Below are 24,117 nucleotides of genomic sequence, written 5' to 3'. Positions count from 1 at the left end.
TCTCAGTGTTGTTTTAATTTGCATTTCTCGAATGACTAATGATGTTGAATATTTTTTATGTATTTATTCACCAATAGTATCTCTTCATTAGAGAAGTGTGTATTCATCTCAGATGCCCATTTTTGGATTGGTTCTTCTTTTTTTTTCTTTTTTTTCCTGGTACCAGGAATCAAACTCACAACGTTGTGCTTGCCAGGCAGGTGCTGTGCCACTGAGCTAAATCCCCAGCCCCTGGATTGGGTCTTTGAATTTGGAAGGCCTGCTTTTTTGAATTCTTTATATGTCCTAGATAGAAGTCCCTTGTCTGAGGGGCAGGTGGCTAAAATTCTTTCCCACTTCGTGGGTTTTCTTTTCACTTCATTGGTGATTTCTCTAGATGTGCAAAAACTTTTGAATAAGATGAGATCCCAGTTGTTGATTCTTTGAAGTGTTTCCCATGCAGTTTGGTTTTTGTTCATGAACTCTCTGCCTACCCCAATGTTGTCAAGATTTTTACGTACTTTTTCTTCCAATAAATTTAGTGTTTCTATTTAATATATAGATCTTTGATCCATTTTGACTTTAATTTACATTTACCTTTTGATATTTGAAAAGCTACAAAGGTGAAGCAAAAGAGGGAGGGAAGGGGAGATAAAGTAGGGAGAAAGGGAGGGCACTGATGAAAGAATGCGGATCTTCCTGCAGGGCTGTTTTTGGAATCTACAGATACAACAGTGCTGATCTTTTCCGTTCCAAGACAGTTTCATTTTGCACTCTGTGCTCAATTATGTCATCTTTATTTATAGATAAGGGAGCTGTTTAGCCCATTAGATGGAGGAAGAATGGCCTTGTATTTTTATTTTTTAAAGTTGACTCCAGCCATAGTGTCTCCTCTGGAGATACCACACAGATTATAGGAATATTTGCAAGTATATTTTAGTTTTCTAAATATTGTAATTGTATACATATTTGATATTTTCAGTTTTGTGTGTCGTTTCTGCACATTGTTGCTTACCATTCATTGCTATTTTTATTTCATTATCACAGCTCTAGTAATTATACCCTTCTTGCTGTAATGATAAATACTAAAGTGGACTATTTTCAAGTTGATGAAGATTTAACCCTGTTTATGCTATGAGCTGAGCATTTCAGGAAAACTATACGTGAAATTATATCTGGGGCCCCGGGAGTGTTCTACCTAATACGCAGCTGTTGGGTCCTCAGGACTGTACAGAGCCCTGAGTCAGAAAGGAGGAAGAGATGCCTTACTCTCAGGCAGGATGGGGAGAAGAATGAGAGAAAGAAAGTCAGAAGTTGACAGGCGTAGATTCAGCAGAGTGAGGAAAGCAGGAGAGCCACTGGGAGAGAGCTCAGTTGCCCCACAGCCAGAGATGGGAGGTTTGAGTTGGAGGAGTTGTGGAACCCTGTCCAGTGTTTTTCAAACTGTTGGAAAGGCCTCTGGGTTTGGACTCAGGAATCTGTAGGGACGGACGAGGAAGTCAGAGAAGCGGGGGCCAACATCATGAAGTGGTTCCACTTTCTGAAACATCCATTTTGTATTTGGGGCTTATGTTTTAGAAGTAGATTCTGTGACTAAATTGAAAAAACAAATTCAAAGACCCCAGTGTTGAATGCTACTAAATTAACTATTAGATGACAATAGAAACTTCTTTTTTTTTTTTAAGATTTTTTTTTTTGTTTTTTAAGACAGGATCTTACTATGTAGTCCAAGCCGGCTTTGAACGCACTGTGTAGCCCAGGCTGGCCTTGAACTCTCAGTGATCCTCTTGCCTCAGCCTCCTGGGTGCTGGGATTACTTGCATGCCCAGTAATTACTGCCATGCCCACCACACCCAGCCTGATTATGACATAGGAATGATACAGGACCTGGAAGTGATATAAGGGAAATATTACAACTCTTAACCTTCTAGATGTCTTATACGCTGAGTTTATATTTCCCCAAATCAAAAAATGAATTTTGAAGAACAATGGTTGTTGCAAGTAGGAAATATTTATTGAGGGAAGGAGGACAGCTCCTGCTCAAGAGGGAGACGGGAGGGGACCTAGAAAGTGGGTGCCACAGACTCCACTTACAGGGGAAGCTTTACAGAGCAAACTCCGAGGTGGCTATAAGGTAGGACAAAACTATGATCAACCAAGAAGATTACAAGTATGGTTGCCTAGGTAATATTGATCCAGTGGGGGAGCAAGTCACGTAGCAAGTGTACTTGGAAAGAACAAGGACCTTTCCTGGAAGGGATGGGTCAGGAGGTGTTGGTCCCCCACCCAGGTGACTGATGACTATTTAGAATATCCATCATTATTGTTTGTCCCTTGAAGAGAGATGTAGGTGTAGTCACTTTATTTTTATCTTAAGGCCTGGCCTTCAAGGAGACTGCCTCTAGCCTCAGTTGTTGTATGTTTTTATCTTCTGCATTTACTTCTTTGAAGGCCTAGCCCTCTCTGACTGCTTCTAATATTTCCACCTAACTTAGCTGACTATAATAATAGTAGAACTCTCCTAGAGGCAGGAAACAAGAAAGAGGAGACAGCTGAGAATACACAGTTGCCAACATGGATCTCAGCTTTCCTGGCTCCTGTATCTGGTGCTGTGCTGGCCCTTAATCAAGAAGGATTAAAGACTGGTAGTGATTTATGGAGTTCTGATAGAAAAGTAGGTGAACTGTCCCTACCAAATCCAGAACAGGTTGTCTTGTAAAGATTAGATTAGTTGAATTCTGAAGGTATGAGTCAACTGCAAAATGTTGAGACACTCTTGAGTCACATGACTTGAAAGAGTGAAAAATCAAATCAGGCTTTATATTTTCTATATTTTTTTAGTGTACTAAATTATAAGTGAAATATAGAATTGAAATCAAAATATGGAGTTAAAAATGGAAGTTAAAATGTTTACAATTATTACTGCAGGCTTGCCGGGCATGGTGGCGCATGCCTGTAATCCCAGCACTCAGGAGGCTGAGACAGGAGGATCACTGTGAGTTCCAGACCAGCTTGGGCTACATAGTGAGTTCAAGGCCAGCCTGAACTGTAGAGTGAGACCTACAAAAAAAAAGTGTCCCATTATTGCTGGCTTGTTTCTCTTCGTTTGATATGCTGATTGTTTTAGAAGTACACTTACACTTTGATGTGGTATGCATTTGATCATTCAGGATGGCTTTCAGTTCTTGATTTGGTTAAATCTTGCCAAAACTGGCTTCTTAATTTTCTAATTAATGTTGAGAGAAATAATCTTTTTTTTAAAAGAAACTTGTATGGTTTCTGAATTGTCTAACACCCTTCTTGTACTGGGACCCTGATCGTTTTGAGCTGAAATTATTTGGTAGGTCTTAATCTGTTTTCGTTAGCTAAGCCGTGGTGAGAAAAGCCCCCATAGGAAGAGCAGCATTAGCTGAGTAACCTTGCTTTTTCATCTGTGTGTATATAACATGACTGTTTTCATTTCTGATGTTGCAGTAGAACTGAATCAAAAGCAGATAGTTTTTGCTTCCTCGAGTCTGTCTCCTGTCACTCTGAAGCCTTTTTTGTACATCTGTTTTCTTCTAGGTGAGGAATTTAAAGTTGGAACAGGAGCAAGAGAAAAACAAAATCTTGTCAGAAGCACTGGAGGCGCTAGCCACTGAGCATCATGAATTAGAACAGTCTCTGGTCGAAGGATCCCCACCTCCCGGCGTCCTCAGTGAGGACGAGTTCTATGATGCGCTGTCAGGTATGGACTCCTTCCATCTGTGTGTCTTGAGGATTTGGAGTGTGCCCCACCTAAGTGACTGCTTAGAGTGGATGCCACCGGCAGGCTCCTGGAATAAGCAGACTGGTATAAACAGAGTAGTTTTGCTCCTCCAGTTGCCTGTTTTTTGGTGTCACCTTATTAAGGCAGGAGCCTGGGATAAGATTCATTACTAAATGTAGGACCTCTGACACTAACCAGCCATGTGGCCTGGAGCTGGCTCCAAGACCTCACTGTTCTTAGTGGGGCAGTTATAGTATCTATTTCCGGAGATTTCTTCAGGGTTCAATGTGTTCATACGCTTAAATAGTGCTTAGACTACTGCCTGGTGATGCTCAGCACTAAAAAACGGGAGATGTGGGTGGAGTGCCGAGGATGGCTTGGAGAGAAGGTGCTACTACGGGGGAGTTTAAACTTTCAAGGATTAAATTTAGAAGTTTTGAAACAGACGTGGGTGGGGGAAGGGACAGTTACAGGGAAGTGGTTGGAGATCAGTGAGATTGAGAAAAATTACTTATGGAAGGAAATTAAATGCTTATATAAGAGGTGACCATGCATTATTAGTGGATTTCACAAAACCTAACCATGTGTGTAGGGAACCTGTAGATGAAATGAAGAATCAAATTCATGATAAGAAATGAAAGAGAGGCAGCATGTTGAGCGATAGTAGAACTAAAGATTAGGTTAATGAGGCTAAAAACGAGGTAACAACATAGGACAAGAAAGAGGGTGATGTTGTTTGATTTACAGAGAGTCATTACATAAGGTCAACAGAACCAAATAAGAACATGTTCATCATTAAAATAAGGGGAAATAACTTTAATAGCCAGATAGGCTAATAATTAAGAGAAAGAAAATTATGGTGATGATGTCAATTATGGGATGTATAAGAAGAGTGACTCATACCGGGAAGGGGGAAAAGGTAGAATTTGAAAACTAGAATGAGTGACATGGTAAAGACAGTATTTCACATGACTGGAGGAGGTGGGAAGTAGGGTGAGTGACATTTAAGACTGCTGTCTCGTGTCCCACCTCTGCCACTTCCACTGGGGTTATCTCGTGTTCCTCTGTGAGGGACTTCCAAGAAGGAAATCAGTGCCAGAATTCTAGAACAAGGTACATGGAGGTCTGAATATGAAAAAAGAGTTTGGGTACTTCTGCTGCTTGTCTTCTGTCTTCTTTAAAAAAAATTCTTTAATATCTTCATAGAAGCCAATACAGAGCCTTTCACCCCTTATCCTAATGAATCCTGTACGGTCCTTCAGAGGTTCTTACGAACAGACTCATTAAAGATCTTCACAGCTCCAGGAAACGTGGGGAAGGACAGCAGCCAAGCCTTGAATGGCCTGCCCAAGTTTTGTTTCATCAGTCTAAATATAGTAGCTCTCCTGTGGCCACTTCTACTATTTCCTATTGCAAATCTTTGGAATAATTTGGAACAATGTAGAAAGACCATTAGAGTCAGATGCCCTCAGTTCAAGTCCTGACCAGCTGTTGACCTAGCCACATAATTCACTAAGATCCTAACAGCTGTCATTGTGGAATGGCATCGCCTTCCCATCACTGTCTCTGCACCTCAGCCTCTATTCCCACTTCCTCCTTCATCTCTCTATAAAGAAGTGCCCCCCTTCATGAAAGCCATTCTTTCTGCATTTGTTTTAATACCTATCTCCTTGTGCCTTCCAAGACTTGTGTTTAGTTATTGCTTCTTTCATTTATACTCTCAATGACATATGACCTTTAAACATTTTAAATACTAACTTGAAATTAAAGAATGAGAATTTGGGCTGGGGATGTAGCTCAGTGGTAAGGTGCTTGCTTAGTATGCAGAAGGCCCTGAGTTCAATCCCCAGTAGCACGCACGCACGCGCGCACACACACAGACACACATAAAAGATTGATTCTTTCACATTTTCAGGTGTCAGAGGTCCTAAAGTCAAGGATTTTGTTCCTTTTCAAGACTCCAGGAGAGAGTCCCTTTCTGCCTTTTTTAGCTCCTAGGCACCTCCCTGCGTTCGTTGGCTCAAAGTGTATTCGATGAATTCAAAGCCAGAGGTGTGTGTTCTGTGAGTCTCTGAGTCTGACCCTGTTCCCTCCCTTTTAAAAGGACTCTGTGACTTGAGGGGGCTAAGCAAATAATCCAGGATAATCTCCTCATCTTAAGATTTTTAACTTAATCAAATCTGCAAAGTCCCTCTTGCCATGTATAAGGTGAAGCATTCATAAGTTCCAGAGACAAGAACATGGCATCTTGGCGAAGTCATTATTCCAACCTCCAGAGTCCCCAAATCTGAATCTCCAGCCTGACCTTGTACACTCACTCAGCTGTCCATCTTGATCTATAAGAAAGGATTTTTTGATCTTCCCAGATCTGGTTCCTCTTGGAGTTGGCCTCATTTATATAAAAGGCTCCTCTTTCGTCTCTAAAAGACAGAAGCTTGACATTCATGTGCCACATCCGTGAGACAGACCGTGGCCTGTCCACACCCCTCCAGATTATACTCTGACTTTATTTTTTGTTAATGTAGGGAAATAGTTAAAAGCATAGCTGCTGAAGTTGAAGGCTGTTGATAAATCAAAGTTATACCAATCATTATACCCTTCGGAAAGTGGTTTTACATTTCTGGGCATTATTTTTTTCAACAAATGGGCCAGAGGATTATTTGAGGCACTAATTAATATTTGTATTGTACTTAAAAAAGCACCTTGCAGGGGGACCAGCGCAGGTGTGCGCTCATTACCCTGTGCTGTGGCCACTGCACTGGCCCCTTTACTGGTCTCTGCGCCTCCAGCCTTGACCTGTTGAAGCGCATTCTGTGCACTCCATTCCCAGGGGTCTGTGGACGATGATACCTCCTTGCTTCCCCAGCCACAGTCTTCCGGTGGCTTGTCGTTGCCCGCGAATAAAATCCTTACTACCTTAGCGGGCCATCTCCAGCGCTCACTACTGCTCCAGACCCTGTTGTCTCTTCACACCTGTTTTGTTGCTCTTCCTGCTCTTGCTGCTCTCGGGCCGCACTCATCTTCCTCTGGCCTCGGCTGTGTACCACATCAGGCAGTTGGATATGCAGTTAAATGAGCGTGTACCAGCCTCTGTCTCATTCCTGGATCACAGTGATTAGATCAAACCTACCCTAATACTGAAAAGATGTGAAAACATTTTCAATATACCTCTCTTAAAATATTTAAAAGTTATTTCCACTAAATGTTTAATCTTTTTTAAAAAAGTTACTAATTTGTGTCACTTCTTTTAAAGTGAAAGGGAGATTTTATTTGCTTGGCTTGAAAGTCCATGTGATATCCTGTTTTTCTGTCTTGTGTCCCTTTCAGCTTCTTTTGGGTAAGCAGGATCAAGGAACTCTGCTGATCTGGTGGGTAAGGTGAGCCCTGTGAAGATCCAACAGTGCAGTGTGATTTTTCCAGCCCTGTGGGTCTCTTGAGAAAATTAGTTTCCCCCTATATTCAGTACCTAAAGATTTCACAAAATTCCATATGTGAGGCAGATTTCTTTCTTATAATTTGATGGAATGCATCTAAGGATGCATCACCTCTTCATGTGGGGTGAGGAGTGAAATGCTTAGGTCAAGTAAAGTTTCAAATACAGGTGAACTCTTTCTGGAAAAGGGCTAAACCTGCATCCATGGCAGAAATCATTGGGATACTAAATATTAACCAATTGTGTGGAAAAATTTTATTCTGCCAGCAAATCAAATTAAAAAAATACTTTATGGAAAAAGAAAGTGATTTTGCATATGTCTACTCTATTATATTCATTTTTTACTGTATGGTTCTCTCTTCTCTACCAAAACACTCAAATACCTTTCAGTATCTCCTGTCTTAGGTAATTTTTCCTCACTCCAGGCAAAGTTAGTCTCTTTTTTCCTTGTTCCTATTAAACCTCTTTGACAGCCTTTCACAGGGTTACATATGTCTCTTTGGAATGTGTCTTAGTTACTTTCTCGTTGCTGGGACAAAATCTGTGACACCCACACCTTAAAGGAAGAAAAGTTTATCTGGGCTCACAGTTTGGAGAGGTTTCAGTCCATAGTCCACTGGTTCCAAGGCTGGCAGCAAGGCAGGGTGGCAGAGGAGAAAGAGCTCTTGGGAGGACAGACCGGAAGCAGAGTTCGAAGGAGGGAGGGAGATAGACTTTCCAGACCATGCCCCCAGCGACCACCTCCTCCAACAGGCTTCACCGCCCAACATCACATTTAGCTGACTCTCTGGCTGCAATCATCTTCCTCACTCACCTTGTGACTCTTCAGTGGATAGATTCACTGATGAGTATCACCTCCCCATGATCCAGTCACCTGCGGAAAGCCCCATGTATGAGCACATGAGGCTTGAGAGAGACATCTAGATAGAAACCATAACAGGATGGGAGGGACCATATCTATTTACATTCATGAGGTACCTTGCACAGGATCTTTGTCACCTCTCTGAAGGCTTGTTGAATGAGTGCAGATTGTTTTTTGTTGTTGTTGTTGTTTGTCTTTTTTTTGAGACAGGATTTCACCATGCAGTTCAGGCTGGACTTAAAAGAACTCACTTTGTAGCCCAGGCTGGCCTCAAACTCTTGGTCATCCTCTTGTGTCAGCCTTTCAAGTGCTGGGATTACACCACCACACCCAGCTAGACTGCAGGTTGTTGAATAAATGTCAGTGATATTTCTATCCTTCTTAAAATATATTGGTATTCAGTAAAGAGCCCAAGATTACCAGTACTGCTTGCTGATTTTGTGTATGTGTTTACCACTATGGAGGGGGGAGTGAGGCAAAGGAGGAAGAGGGTTGAGGTATGGCATCGAGAGATATAAAACAGTGCTCACAGAACTCGTCAGCAGGGTGGAGCCTGAGACTTCTCACAGAGAAGGATGAGCAGAAACAGGTTAAGGGGGAGGAAACTAAAGTGCACTACTTTATGAATCTCTAGTAATCTTTTAAGGATTACTTTGGAAGCATTTATTACTGATTAAATAATTCCATAGCTGTTCTTCCTTAGTATGAGTAGTTGTCTGAGATAGCAGCTTCATGGAAAATTCTTGCCCCCTGAATGTTATAATCATTCAAAATGATTTTCGTACTGTGTTCATATTCCCTTTTAGAAACATTCTGAGAACAGTTGCTCAAGAAAAGCTTTCTTGCTAGCTTTTTCTTTTAATGCTATTTTGGTTGAAATGTCATGAATAATGCATAAAATCCAATAGTGTAGACTGGCAAAACCAGTAGATGTTATGTCATGAAACCGAAGCCCGCTTTAGCATTTTTCAGCAATCAGGGCAGAGCTTTTCAAATCAAACCTCTCAGAGTGGAAGGTGCTTCTGTTACAACTTTGGTTTTGTGTGGAGAACAGTAGCATGGAAACTGGTGTGACCTGTGTCAAAGTTTAATCCAACAAGTACAATAGTTGGTAAAAAGTAGCAACATCTATACTGACATTTTGTACAGAGCAGTTATAGGGTTCGACGGGGGTTGGCGGTATTGCCGGTAGGAACTCAGAAGTACATCATGACCATTCAGTAAGAGGCGATCCGCACTGTTCTTTGTATTCTATTCACATGTCCAGTGTCCTCTTCCTATGCAGTTTATTTTTAAAAGATATCTGTATCTATATCTGTATCTACATCTATATGTATATATACTTTATCTGTGTCTTTTCTGTACTGTGTACCTGTCTAGTATTTGGTGATCTCACATAGCACTGTATTTGTAGCACTTCTCTGTTAACCCTTTTATTTGATAATTAGCTTAATGCTGCCTTGTTCTTGCCTTTTATCCTATTCCACCTTTTTTGTGTGTTTCTTCCTTGACTCCTCCATAGTAAGAAACAGTGACACTGTTTCTTAAGTGCAGAGACTTTGAATTAACTTTCGTATTTCCCTTACTAGTTAGGAGCACAAAACAGGCTAATTAGTTGATAAATATAGACCAAGTTCAGTATCAGAGAATATGACTGTTACAACACCTTGTAATAATGTAAATACTAGAACAACGTTTGGTGTCAAAAATAGTCAGTGGGACTCTTGATCTAGTCCGAAGTTCATAGCACTGAAAACTGATACAGCAGACTATTTATTTTGTGTGTATGTCACAGGCACACACTGATGAATGTAATTTCTTCTTAAAGTTTTGGGGTGACTTTCTGGCACATTTTCATTTATAAAAATGTTTTTACTGGCTAAGTTATTGTTTCCATTAATACTTGTAAAGTCATGTGCATTTCATACCGTCCTAACAACAGAAGATTTTATTGACCGCACATACTTACTGAGTGCACATGGTGTGCCAGGTACTTTTTTTGGATAAGTAAGTTGGGGTGTGGGCAAGCTAGGAGGAGAGACCAGTGCCTGGAAGGTCATTAGATGTCACATGATAAAACAGCTGGTCCTCCAGCATACTGCCACACTCACTCCCAAGATCAGAGCCTGGAGTGTGCCTTTCTCAGTTACACTGTCTTCTCTTTAGTCAGTGTGATACAGCCCACAACCTGACACTGTCTCCTATCTTTCCACCCCTCCTTTCTAAAACTCCGATCTGATGTTTCTTTCACCACACTTAGACATCTACTCTATCTCTGTAATACCCCACCTGTGTCTTCACTTCCTTCCCTGCCAGGCTCACATGGGACGGGGTGCCGTGTTGTCACCACCTTCCTTGTGTCGTCCTGCATCATTCTCACCTGGTACAACTCCAGCTACTCTTTACTTCCCGTTCCCCAAACAGCTAGAGGAGGCTGGAGACAAGGATAAGACCATGTTGTGGTCTTGCTTTAAATCTGTGCCTCTTACCTTACTGCTGTAACTTTGCTGCTGCCAAGGAACCCTCCACATCTTTCCAGTCGGTTCTTTCTCTGCTTATTTCATAGTTGTGATCTCACTGTTTCCGGTCCCTTCTCCATCTAAGGACATGTTTATGTCACTGAGAAGCATCTGTTGTTTTCCCCTGAAAGCAGCCACGACACATGCGTGTGCACTCCCATGTTCTTGTGTATGTTCTGTCCCTAACTAAAGCCAAGCCCTCCGCTGCTCCTGGGATCCCAGCTCCTTGCACTGTCCTCTCCCCTGTAACCGTTCATTCCTTGTCCCCATCAGTGTATCTTTAAAAGAAGCCCCTGGACCCCCCACTTCCTTTCCTGTCCTGTTTGTAAACATCCCCTCTTTCTATGACTTTCCCTGCTATGGCACTACAGTTACGCTCAGCAAGGCCATCATTGTGACAGCGGTCACCTTGTGGAGTGGCCTTTCCCAGGACTCTTCTTAAGTCCCTGACACTGCGCTCTTCTGTCCACACTTCCTTGCTGGGTCTTTCGTGCGAGAGTGTGGCTGCTGGGGCAGTAGCATGAGCACTGCCCAGCAGCTTGTTGGAAATGCAGAATGTAAGACCCCACCTCAGCCCTAGTGAATGAATATGAATCTGCACTGAAATAAATCCCAGGTGATTCATACGCACATCAAAACGCGAGCAGCACTGCCTGCCGTGACCTCATCTAGCCCATGCCTTTAAACGCTTGCCTGTGCTCTGATAATCTGTCACTTTTGTATATTCAGTCTCATTCTTCCCTGAGCTTCAGACTCATATCTAAATATCTACCTGACATATTCGCTTAACTGCCTCCTGCGCTCTCACCCTAAATGCCTTTAAATATCTGCAAGACAACCCTTATTTCTCCTCAAAACCTGCCACTTCCATACTTTTCATTATTTTGGCAAGTGGGAGATTTGTCTTTCCTCATCCTTAGGCCAGAACCTTTGAATTAACCACCATACACTTTTCCCCCTCTCATACTCAGTCCATCAGCAGATCCCAACAGCTGTGTCCTCGAAAGATAGGAGAATCTGGCCACATCTCGGTTCATCCCTGTTGTGCAGGCTCGCACCCCGTCATTGCTCACTGGAACTGTTACATTAGCTCTCCGACTGGTCTCTCTGCTTCTCTTATTTCCCACACTATGTTGAACCCTGAGGTCACAGGGACCCCTCCAAGCACAGTCAGTTCACACTGATTCTCCCACAGAGCTCACCAGTGACTTGCTTCTCAGCCTGAGCAAGAGCCAGAGTCCCAGGTGCCCTGGCCTCTTGCTGCCTTCCCGAGACCTGCTTCCTTCTCTTCCCATCACACAGACCTCTGCGGTAGTTCTCCAGCTTGCCGAGACACCCTTCCCTAGCCCTTTCTATTTCCTCAGCCTGGAACTTTCTTTTTTTTTTTGAAACAGGGTCTTACTATGTAGCTCAGGCCGGCCTTAAATGTATCCCAGGCTGGCCTCAAACTTGTGACAATCTTCCTGCCCCAGCCTCCGGAGTGCTGGGATTACAGGTGTGTGCCACAACACTGGCCTGCCTGGAATTTTCTTTTCCCAGATATCCACAGTGCTCAGTACCCCATCCCACTTCCTTTATTTTTCTGCTCAGAAAGACCTTTACCCTGTCCTTCTGGATCCCTTTTTCTTACCCTTTCCTGTCCTCAAATAGCACCTTCCATAAAGTGTGCATTTGTTGGTCTCCCGCAACTAGAATATAAACTATTCAATAAAGGAAAAGGGGTGTATCTACTCATCTAGTTCCTGGATGCATGTAGAATAATAGTATTAGACAAAGAGATGGTCAGTGACTCTCCCTCTCCCTCCCCCTCTCTTTTTCTTTTTCTTTTCTTTTCTTTTCTTTTTTTCTCTTCTCTTTTCTTTTCTCTTCTTTTCTCTTCTCTCTTTTTTCTTTTTTCTTTTCTTTTCTAATAAGTACCACTAAAAGCATATCAGGGGAGAGGTAGCTAACTGGAAAAGAATACAAAATAAGCAATACATAAAGGCTCACTAAAAGTCCTCTAGAAAGAAGGAGAATATTCCTTGCTGAGGAATGAAGCCCATGCAAACATAAAGAAACATTAGTTCCCACAGCCATCATGCAAGGTGTTCTGGTTGAAGCAAGAGTGACTGCTGGGTGCTGAGGGGTAGTGGCAGGGGAGAAAGCCCAGGTAGTGCTGAGGAGTAGCTTGTGAGAAGTCTACCTACAAGATTCTACCAATTTGAATTTTAGCAACAAGTGGTGGGGAACTAACAGATAATTAGGAATATAGAGTAATGTCATTTAGTGTTTCAGGAAGTTTCATGCTTTTACTAAACATTGTGAAATCTTACAATGTGTTTGCATTATACTGAACATGGGGATTTCAAAGAAAAGAAGGCACAGGCCTTACAAGATACTTCACATTCCAGTGTAGTTCTCCTGTTTTAGGAATGAAGGTGGATTTGAGGCCCTAGTGACCTAGGTGAGAGATGGCAGAAATTTGAATAAAAGCAGTGTAGTGAGAATGGAAGTTTCTCTCCTCCCCCATCTTTTCAGGGTCAGAGGCTTCTGGTTGACTTTCTGGCCACTTTTTAGGCTCAGTCTACTACTGATTTACTTTCTTGACCTCATCAGCTGTCCTCTTACAGTTCTGTGCACTGTCATACCCTAACAGTGCCCATACTTGAAATTTTCTACTCGTCTGTGTGATTGCTGTTTGTCAGCTACCCTTCAGCCACACCGTCAGTTAGGTGAGGCCCTGTGTATCTCCAGCAACTGACATACATTTGGGGTACAAGTGTTTATGTAAATAAAACGTTGATGTGCATTCTCAAGTGAAATTGAGGATGGTTGTGGAGGATGTGATGTCCTTTGGATTTCATATTCCCAGTCCTTTCCTGTTCCTCTCTGCTAATTGAAGATTTCCACATGGCCTAAATCATCTTAAACTCTGTGATAGAAACAGGACATGTCCTCCTGTCCCGTCTCCTCCTCTAGTCCCCATCTTGGTTGGTGACATTATCTACACTGCAAAACCTACGGGAGAGGAAGTGATTTTTTACTCCCTTTTCTTGTACCCCCTCACCTACTCTCAATGCCTAATTGCTCCTGTTCTCCATTTCCTCCTCCATTCTCACGCCACTGCCCCAGCCCTGCTCCCTGTCCTTTTGACCCTACAGACCTTGACAGTGTCTGCCTGACAGGTCTCCCTCTTCCGAGCCTTTGTCCCCATCCCTCTTCCACATTGCATATCCTGGTGTGGAAGGTTGAAAAACGGTCTGCCAGACTTACAGTGATGCCCTGATCTCTGGAATTTGTAAATACTACCTTAAGGATTTCAAGACGATGAGATCATCATGGATTGTCTACGCAGATCTAAGTCCCGTCACAGAACTGGAACGATGTAGCCCGGGTCCAGCAACACTGGCAGCCACCAGAGGTAGAAGCAGCATGGGAGGGTCACTGAGAGCCCTCAGAGTGAGTGTGGTGCTGTCAGGGCTTTGATTTTGACCCAGGAGAACTGATGGTGGGATTCTGGTCTCGAGATTTATTAAATACTAAATTTCTGTCGTTTTAAGCCACCTAATTTGTGGTAATCATCACAGTGGTCATGGTAAATGGTAAATCAGGGCCATGTGTACAGTCTAAAACAGATCTTAACCACTTTCTCAAAACAGACCAACTGCCCACTGACTCCACATCACCTACAGGTTAAAGCCTGGAATCTGATATGACCTCGTTTAACCCCAGCCTCTGAGGACCGTGTCTGTTCTGTGGTGACATCCCCTCTAGCTGTGCCGTGTCGGCTTGCCCTAGCTGTAACCCTGGATTTTTTAGGCCTGGGAGCTGTCCACTCTTCCACCCAGTACCCAGTGTTTGGGCTTCCTGCTTTAACGTCATCTTCAGCCTTCAACTTTTGCTCACAGGTTGATTCTCCTCAGAAATTCTCTGGTTCCCCAAAGGTGGCTACTTGCCTTGCTCCCCAAAACACTTGTTTAAACATATACATTCGTGTGTAAACATACACATATACACAACACTAGCACAGACATCAAGTACTTGGAGGACACCAGCCATGCCATCTTGGCAAGCGGTCTCAGCAGTTAGTCCTTTGCATTTTGTGTAGTCAGTACTGTACTTGGAAGATGTTGATTTGTTAAATTGAAGTTACACGAGAATATTTTGTTTTCTGACTATGGGTTATTGTGTAACCAGTTTTCAGTCCTACATATAGAGAGAATGCATAGGTGACCTTCCTATGATTAAATTTGGGGAAGGATGTTGACAAGACAAACTGGAAGCTCTGGATTTCATGGTCCGGGATGTAGCTCAGTAGTAAGGCACTTGTGCAGCAAGTGTAAGACCTTGGGGTCCATCCCCAGTGCTGCAGAAAAAAAATTACAGTAGCTCACATACTGTTGTTTATAAAGTTCAACTGTGTGTGCAGATTTTGCAGGTTGTAGAAGACAGTTGCAAATTTGAGGACATGCAGATACATTTAAGAATGTTGTCACAAGCAACACTGCCACTTGACTAAGTTTGACCTTGGACATCATTCGGAGAGGACATCTCTGATGCTTGTTTTGTGTTCGCAAGATTCTCTTTCACACTTTCGTCGCTTCCTTGGTAAAAAATTGTAGCAGTCTCTTAGCAGCCACCTCTGGACTCATCGTGATTTCCACTGTATAATTTATGTTAGATGTAATAGGGCTTGTTTGTTTTCATTATGATCTTCATTTTACTGGTGTCCTTGAGTTCATACTATTGTACCTTACAGCTAAATAAAAATTTGGGAACGATATTTTAAGCTGTACCTTCAGTCACTCTTCAGAAATGCCTGGTGCATGGGAAACCATAAACAGTAACAGTATTAAATTGAGCTGTTTCCTGTCCCTTTCCTGTCACCTTAAGTAAAAGGAGGAAGAGTGATTTGGACATCCCGAGTTCTTCCATATCTGGCTGCTTTGTACTGTTCCTTTTTTGGCCACTTTCCGAAGGTGATGTTGTTTTAAAAAGCACTTGTCTGGATAACTTCTACACGTTATTGGAATGTTTATGTTGTGACCTTTCTTATATCTTTTTTTTAGCCCTTTAATGGTAGGAAGAATTAATAAGTTAGCATCTAAAAAGCTCCTTAACTGGGAAAAGATAGTAAGGATCCTCTTAATTCTAAAGTTAATAACCCAGTCACTGTCATTGGCTTCCATGTTATTTTGGTAAGAAAGGAGACCACATTCAGTCTGAAATGTGGTAAAAATAATTCTCTGTTTTTAGTATGACCAGAACTTTTAAAATCTGGGTTGTTAAAGACTTGACATATTAAAACCACCTTGGATTTTTGTTGCCTGTTTTATTAATACTGCTGTTTTAAATGAAGAGTTAATCAGGCAGAGATTCTGTCTATCTGAAATGCTTCATTGCAAACTCCAACATTTATCTTGTAAAAAATAGTTTTTCAAAGTGTTATTCTGATACTCTGTCCATAAAGTATAAAGAAATTACCACAAGTCGTCAAAGTCCTTTTTGAACTAAATGGGAATAAACCCGCAAGTAAGTGCATACCAAGCCTTCCATTTCTCACACTATGGGGATTTTCCTAATTGCCCATCAAAAGTTCAATAAATAATGTAGGAACATGTCATAAATCTATACCTCATTTTTCAAGGGTCAGTGAAGTGTCCTGAAATTTACGAGTGGCTTTGCCTGTTATGAAAAATACGTTTGGGGATTTAGGCTGGGGATTTAGCTCAGCGGCAAAAGCGCCTGCCTGGCAAGCGCAACATCGTGAGTTCAGTTCCCGGTACCGGAGAAAGAAAAAAAAAAAAATACGTTCACAAAGGAAAAATACAGTGGTAGATAAGAATAATGAAAAGCTAAGTTCTGAAATCTTAATTCATATTATGAGAATAAATTTCTGTTGCTGCATTTAAAAAGTCTACAGAAAAAACTAACCAATTGTGTGTCTATGTGGTTATCTTTTATATAATTGACACCAAAGTGAGACACAATAGGACTAGAATATAGATCATGCACCAGTGTGACAGATCTTTGGATTTGGACCAACAGGCTTTTGTTTGCTCCTTTTGGAAGTTTTTTGTTGTTGTTTTGTTTTTAACTATGGTAAAATATATTTAACACACAATCTACCATTTTATCCATTTTAAAGTGCGCAGTTCAGTGGGACTCAGTACATTCATGTGTGCAGTCATTGTCGCGGACTGTGTTCATTGTGACAGACACCCACGACACCTTATAAAGAGGAGAGATTTACTCTGGCTCATGGTTCGGAAGCTTCGGTCGTGGCAGGTTGGCTCAGTTACTGTTTAGACCCATGGTGAAGCCACATATCCTGGCGGGAACGTGTAGCGGAGCAAAACCACTCACTTCCCATCTAGGAAATGAGGTGAAGTGGCTGGGGCCACACAGTACCCTCCGCAACTAGGAGACCTCCCACTGGGTGCCACTGCTTACGTTTCTCTCGCACTCTCAGTAGTGCCGTGCTGGGGACTAAGGCACGTGGGTTTTGGGAGAACATTTAAGATCCAAACTATACCACACCCAGCACCGGAGCTGTTTGATCCTCCCCAAACTGAAACTCCATACTGTTAATCACTAAATCTCTATTGCTCCCTCCTGTTTTGTTTTTGAAGCATGAGCATTGTGGCTTCGAGTACTGTAAGAGCACACAGTAACCAGCACACAGGAGGCATGAAACACATTCTTTTCTGATACTTCTTTTTTGCAGGGGGGGTACCAGGAATTGAACTCAGGACCTTATGCTTGCCAGGCAGGTGCTTGTGCCACTGAGCTGTATCCCTGGCCCTCTTTTCTGATACGTAATTCTTTCCACTCAGGTATTAATATGTTCCTCAGTGATACTGCTAGTAGATAATGCTTGGCCTGTTTGATACTTACATGTGTGCACAAAATTACAAAACCTACAGTTTTAAGATTGAACTATCAGGGCTGGGGGGCATAGTTCAGTGGCACAGTGCCTGCCTGGTCAGTGCAAAGTCCTGAGTTCAAGTCCCAGTACCAAAAAAACCCAAAGATTGAATTATCTCTGGCCAGGGATATAGGTCAGCAGTATAGCACCTGCCTGGAAAGCACAAGGTCCTGAGTTCCATTCCTGGAACCAAAAAAAAAAAAAAAAACCACACACACACACACACACACACACACACACACACACACACACACACAAAACCAAAAAACAGATTGAATTATCTCAAAGGCATTGAGGCCTATCACTGATTTACTTTATGAGAAGACTTGAAAATTATTTCTGTGGGTGATAGGTTTTGACCATCAGTAAACTGTCACAGTGGCTGGCCATGGCCTCATGGCCTCTTTGGTACTTGGCTACACATGTTTAAATTCAGGTATCCCAGAATTGTGGGTCTTCATATGAAACAGTGCCATTCTGGAAATAGGCAGATTGATGTGACTAGTGGTAAGTATGTTCACTTGAAAATGGTTCCTTACTTATTACCAACGAGATATCTCCAAGCTGTTTCACTCTACATATATCAGACATCTCTCTGTTCATAGTACTAGAAATAACTGTTTTTGTAGCAACTAGTTTTTATCTCACACCAGTGAAGTACATAACTGATTGTGTCTCCTTCATTGCTTTTGAATCTGCAAAGTGCAGTTTAATTTCTCTCTAGTAAATACAGAACCTAATGGCATAATTTACTACCTCATGCCTGGTTTTATTTTATGTCCACTTTGTCCCACTGTCTGTCTCTGATCTTTATTTGTCACATACAGTCAGCTTTGTGAGCACTTTTGTGCCTAGAAAGCCCCAGGCAGCCTGTCTCTGTTGGACCGTGTGCATCCTGCCTGCCTTGCACGTGATACGTGGAGGGGGGGGGAAGCAGGCTGATCGAAGCAATGTCAGATGTAGTAAATGAGTCACAATTAGAACTTAAAAATGGACATTGGCCCTTGCAATGTAGACATTGGCTCTTGCAATATAGAGAACTTAAAAAATGGACATTGGCCCTTGCAATATTGACCTTTGTCTATGGCCTTCAGGGAAGGGCGAGGGTCCTCTTATATTGGAGAAAGGGTTTGGGAGCAGGTAAAGAGGAGTAGGCTGGAGGGAGAGGGAAGAGGGGGAAGAACAGGAAACAGGAAGGAGGTGGACAAGAGAAGAGTCGCAGGGAGGGAACGGCCCCATGCTGCCAGCCACTGGATCAGGTCTGCGGTAATACCCAGTGTTCACCCCTGGGGGTGAGCACAGCCGTCCCGTGGCCTGTGCATGGCCGACATTGTTAGTGCTCATTACACGGAAATTGTGTTTTGGGAAAAGTGTCTCTGCTTCATAGCAGTTCTTAGTGGCTTTTCAGTGTATCTGCTTTCTGCTTAAAAAAAAAAAAAAAAAACCTGCTGTAGGTGGGGAAGTCCCTGCCTTATGATTTGTATCTCTTAAATTGAAAACACAATATCCTGGGCATAGTAATGTTTCTTATGTGCTTGAGGATTTTTTTTTTTTTTTTTTACATTTTTTGATTCTTTTGACATCTGAATTATAAACTAAGGATGCATCTTAGACAGTACTAACTGGTGACAAGTGGTTCTGACTTTAAATTCTTAATTTTTTTCATGTGAAACACATTGTAAAGTGCAGATATGAGCCTACCCCTGCCCCTCCACCCCCTGCCCTCTACTATCCCTGATTCGAGTTCTGCCTCTGGAGCTCCTCGGAGCAGCCTCCCCACCTCTGCTGAGCGCCATTTTCATGCTTGAACATTCACTGTAGCGCCCAGTCTCTTGGCTGCCCTTCTTGACACCCCTCTGCCTCGACCATGAGCCAGACTGAGGCACAAGACCTCATCGTGCTCCTCAGAACACATACAAATTAAAGCTCATAAGTTGTTTATTTCTGAAATTTTTATTTAATGTGTTTTGGATTGTGGTGGACCTCAGGAAAGCAAAGCCCTGGATAAAGGGGGTTCTACTGTATGTCACTTTATTTTGAGGCATGTGACAGAACAAATCTGCAATTTTAGAAATTCCATTAAATGTATATTTACAGACAATAAGAAAATCTTTCTTAACAGTGAAGCCTGTTTGCAAGTAGCTCACATCATTTAAAGGGCCCAGCATTGTGAGTTCAGGGCGTGCTGTTCTGTCTATCCTGCGACTCTGTGGCCCGGCAGTTCTTTTCAGCCAGCCACATGTGAGAACAGAAAGGCTCCGCGATGTGAGCTGAATTGTAGAATGCAGCAGGTCGGGGGAGAGAGCCCTAAGCCGTTTTGTTTCCTGAAAGTTTGGTCCTGATACATGCTTAGCAGATTGTGCATGAATGTGCTTAGGAAGTTTGCTTGAATGTGTGTCCAAGTCTTTTGTAGAGCTGAGGATAGGTAAGTGGATAGGCACAGGGGGAGGTTATAGGTTTTCTTAAATTTCCAGTAAAGATAAAGATATCATTTAGAGTTTTATGGAGATTGAGTGACTGCTGTTTTGAGCTGCGCTATAGTGTTGTACAAGGCATCAGAACATGGCTTGGATCCTGGCTTTCCCACTTAGAAACCATGAGACCAGTACCACATTTGTTAAGTACATCGTCTTGCCGCATAGTCACTAATGCATCCTTGAGATGCTCAGAGAAAAATGTGAAAGTGCCTGAAAACCACCATGGATTGTACAAAATTAGTCATCTTATAATTCCCCAACAGGCAGATGGCTCCAATCTGAATACTTAGCCAGCTGGGAACATGGCATTTCCATCCTAAGAATGCCTTTCTGATTATTAATATATGGACACTTGGAGCTTTAACTCTTAAGGACTTAAATAATATACTGGAAAAATTATTTTTAAACATTTTAAAATTACCTTCACTTTTGTGTCTATGGTTTTTGGTGTGGTTTAAACCTCTCACAAGCATAATTGCTATAGCTTTCCATTTATACATGAGTTTTTAAATTTGATTGTTTCCCTCCTTGCTTAAGATGCTTTGAGAGGCAAGATAATACAAATTTTGGGGTGGTGAACAACTAAGTATAACTTCTTAAAGAATTGGGTAATCTTTGGAAATCTCTTTCAGTATACAAAATTGGTTTAATTGTCGGTTTATGTAAGTGTACATCTGTTTCATAAATCCACTTGAGCCTTCCTGGATGCAGGTTTTCTCAAATCCCTGAGGAGGTGTTTAACGGATGAATCGTTGAAGGACAAAGTAGGCTGCTTAAGTTTCAAAGCCTGATGCACTCGGGGAGATGTCCATTGTTACGGGAGCCTTGTGCCAAAGCTCAATTCACTCATGGTGAACCTGCTGTTCCACAGATTCCGAGTCAGAGAAGTCCCTGAGTCGACTGGAAGCAGTGACAGCACAGTCCTTTGAAGAAGAAGGCGAAGAGCACGGGAGCAGTAGAAAGCACAGAATGTCCGAAGGGAAGGATTGTGGTGGGGGAGATGCTCTCTCCAATGGCATCAAAAAGCACCGGTAGGTTGCCCTTTAACAGCTGTCATCGCTGTCTGACAGTACGGTAAATTTGGGCTGTCAGCCGTGTGCCTCCTGTGTTGGGTACTTGTGTTGCTTTATCACCTCAAAAGAGGAATTGAACTGAAGTACTTGTTCCTTTGTCCACTTAAGGGAATCTCAATCTGTTAGTGTAGGAACAGAGCCCCAAATGTGGTGTAGCAGCCATGTTTGCTGGGGCACATACAAATCCTTCCCTGGCACTTGAGAAGGCTATTGAGAACTACCCAATGAATTTGATGCCTTGCTCCCTTTTCCTTATACATCTTTTATCACTCTGCTTTCGGTGCTGTTTTAGTTCCTAGTCATTCGATCTTCTTGCTGGTTTTATTAAGAGTGAATGGTAATATTGCCAGCCCACTGACACATTTCGTTAAATTTAAACAAAGGCTATTACGGGACCCAGGGTTTGCTGAACACGAGCATTTTATACAGTCTAATAATGTCACTGTGTTTCTGTTCCCTTGACGGCTGAGTCTTAGAGATTGTCTCTGTGAGAGCGATGTAACACACACCACGGCTCTCTGGTTTCAGCACAAGTTTATAGACACAAGGGTACATGTGCGTGCTGGTTTTCACATAGTGAGAAATTGTATAACATCAGGAGAGGACACATCCCATTGGCTTTGTGAAAGTTGTTTTGGGGGTAAGGAGTATTAATGGTGGATTTCTACAAAGTAGTCATTTGTTTGGTTCATATTTCTGATTGCATAACACCGTGATTCTGACCACAACTGGTCTCAAATGTTATTCTGGGAAAAATATATACATCACTTCTCTGATTTATTTGTACCTCTCCATTGTTAACAAAATGCCTTGGTTCATATTTATTTTTAGAAGATCAGTGAGTTTAGGAACGAAATAGATAAAACCAGTCTTTTTTTACTGGACTTGAAGTTGTCCCCTACACATGTTTGTTAATAACTGTCCTTCGATGGAGTTTACGCTTGCAAATGAGCGTGAGTGTCTCCCCTCACTCCCTCTGCAGGTACTGTCTGTCAGTCCCTGTGGAGTGTTTGAGACTAAACAGTAAGCCCAGCAAGTTTGCCATTTTCTAAAGAAAAGAGAGCATTGAGCTGTTAACACGTACATCAGCCCATCCAGTGAGAACACAGGTGAAATCTTTGGGAAGCTCGTAGAAGCATACAAATGTTTGATTATTAAATTATCAGAATGAGTGCTATGTTTAGAACAAACAGCTGCCTTGCACTGTGGTTGAAGGGGTTTCTCTACTCCCCTCTCAGAACTAGATGGCCCTTTTGTAGGGGTCCTATAATCGTGGCAGTAGTTATTTTGCATTTGACATAATTGTATCCTGTTCAGGTATTCTGTGTTCTGTTTCAGTCATACCCAGAATGGTACAGATGTGAAAGTTGCAGTTGTTCAAAACATGAAGTCAGGACAAAGCCACTAAGGAAGAACCACAACAGAGACTAGGTAGTGACCTCAGCAGAGAAGTTAAACTGATTAAAAAAAAATTGAAACTTACTAAATCCATGTAATACCCACGGTCCTTAGTTGCTCATATCAAAATAGGAGCACTTAGGAAATTGTCAGTAATCTAATACGTGGGAACACAGTTTTCTATTTTTTAAAAGTAGCCTTTTTTTTCCCTCATAAAATTCCTCTGTAGTTAAAGTATATGCCATGCATAATTAAGAGGTTTAACTTTAGAACTGGAAAATAGTTGAAGTATTCAGTAATATCAAACCCCTAAACAGTGCTATAAGAAATCTGTGTTTATAGTAGGCAGTTACTATATTGATAATAAGAATTGTTTGTATTGATAGTAATTATGGTGATATTTTAGAAGAGCACACATATGTTGCTATGTTAGATATAGGTGTTGCTTACATCCAAAGTGATAAAATTTGTTAGAAATTCATGTGAAATTTGTCCGTACCCTTGTCATAGAGTTCTGTTTCTCTGATACTGAAAACTTATTTATTTAACACTTAATGTTCTCAAAAGTCTTGTGAACATTTATGAGAACACCATACCATCAGTTAGTCCCTGGAAATACACTTAAATTTAGGAAATGGAGACATGAAAGTACACATGGATTATAAGATTTTTTTTTTTGGTACCGGGAATCATTGAACTCAGGACCTTGTGCTTGCCAGGCAGGCACTTGTGTCACTGACTTATATCCCTGGCCCTGGATTATAAGATTTTTAAAAAGAGAGAATACATATTTTTAAATGGAAAAAGGGAAGCCTTCACAATGATAGTCTGATCTTAATTAGTACAAGAGTTTTCAACTATTCTTTTTAAGCTACAAAACCATTTTTGTAACAGAAATTTAATGTGAAAACTATTATAATCTTACAACCTCCATTTTGATAGCACCTTTCCCCAGAACATACAGCAAGTTGCTTTGTGGAAAATGAGCCTGCACCATGTCGTAGTAACATCTATATTTACGTGGCTTATTGCCATCTTGGCCATGTGCCATAGAAGCAATTATCTATACTTGGACCTGATTTATTGAATGTATTCTGAGAGCACTAATCTTCTAACTTGTTAGCACTTTTGCCCAAATTGTGTATTTGGTAAAGATACCAATATTTATTTGAATATTGGGTACAGTGTAAGATATGCTAATAGTAAATTAGTTAGAATCTGGAAATGTTGAACTCATGTTACAGTTCTATAAATGGCATTCACTATACTAATAGCACAAATTAGTTAAAGGAGAAAACTATATGATCATTCCTAGTAAAACTTTTCAATAAAATTAAATATTCATGATGAATAGATTTATTAGCAAACCACAAACAGAAGGAACCTTTTTAATCTGGAAAAAATTACAGCAAATTGCTTGATGAAGACATACTGAAATGGTTGTATAATATACTATCAGAAATAAGACAGGATGCCTGGTCTTTTCTATTCAATATTAGTTAGAGCCCATACACGGAGACATAACACATAAAAAATTTAAATATACACAAAAGTGATTATCCACAGATGGTGCAGTTTTCTGCATAGAAAATCTGTAGTATGCATAGAAAAATTATTAGAGTGAGCAGTATTTGTTGGCAAGGTTGCTGTCTACAAACTACATTCTATGGCTCAACAGACAGAAACTGTAGTTAAAATTGGGAGAAAAGAGATATTTAGAG

At 41.5% G+C, this 24,117-nt stretch overlaps 1 protein-coding gene across 5 annotated transcripts in view; it reads left to right on the top strand.

The window, feature by feature from the left end:
• Positions 1-24,117, top strand: part of Osbpl1a (oxysterol binding protein-like 1A) — a 188,574-nt gene that overhangs the window by 112,768 nt on the left and 51,689 nt on the right. For all 5 annotated transcript variants that reach the window (XM_005372715.2, XM_005372716.2, XM_013504468.1 and 2 more), the window contains 2 exons: positions 3,544-3,706; positions 20,797-20,956. In XM_005372715.2, coding sequence (XP_005372772.1) covers positions 3,544-3,706; positions 20,797-20,956 — 323 coding nt within the window. The remainder of the gene's footprint in view (positions 1-3,543; positions 3,707-20,796; positions 20,957-24,117) is intronic.

Source organism: Chinchilla lanigera, unplaced genomic scaffold, assembly GCF_000276665.1.
Source record: "Chinchilla lanigera isolate Chin_1 unplaced genomic scaffold, ChiLan1.0 scaffold00001, whole genome shotgun sequence".
Taxonomy (NCBI): Eukaryota; Metazoa; Chordata; class Mammalia; order Rodentia; family Chinchillidae; genus Chinchilla; species Chinchilla lanigera.
The sequence above is the reverse complement of the archived record's forward strand: the minus strand, read 5'-3'. Positions and strand labels throughout refer to the sequence as shown.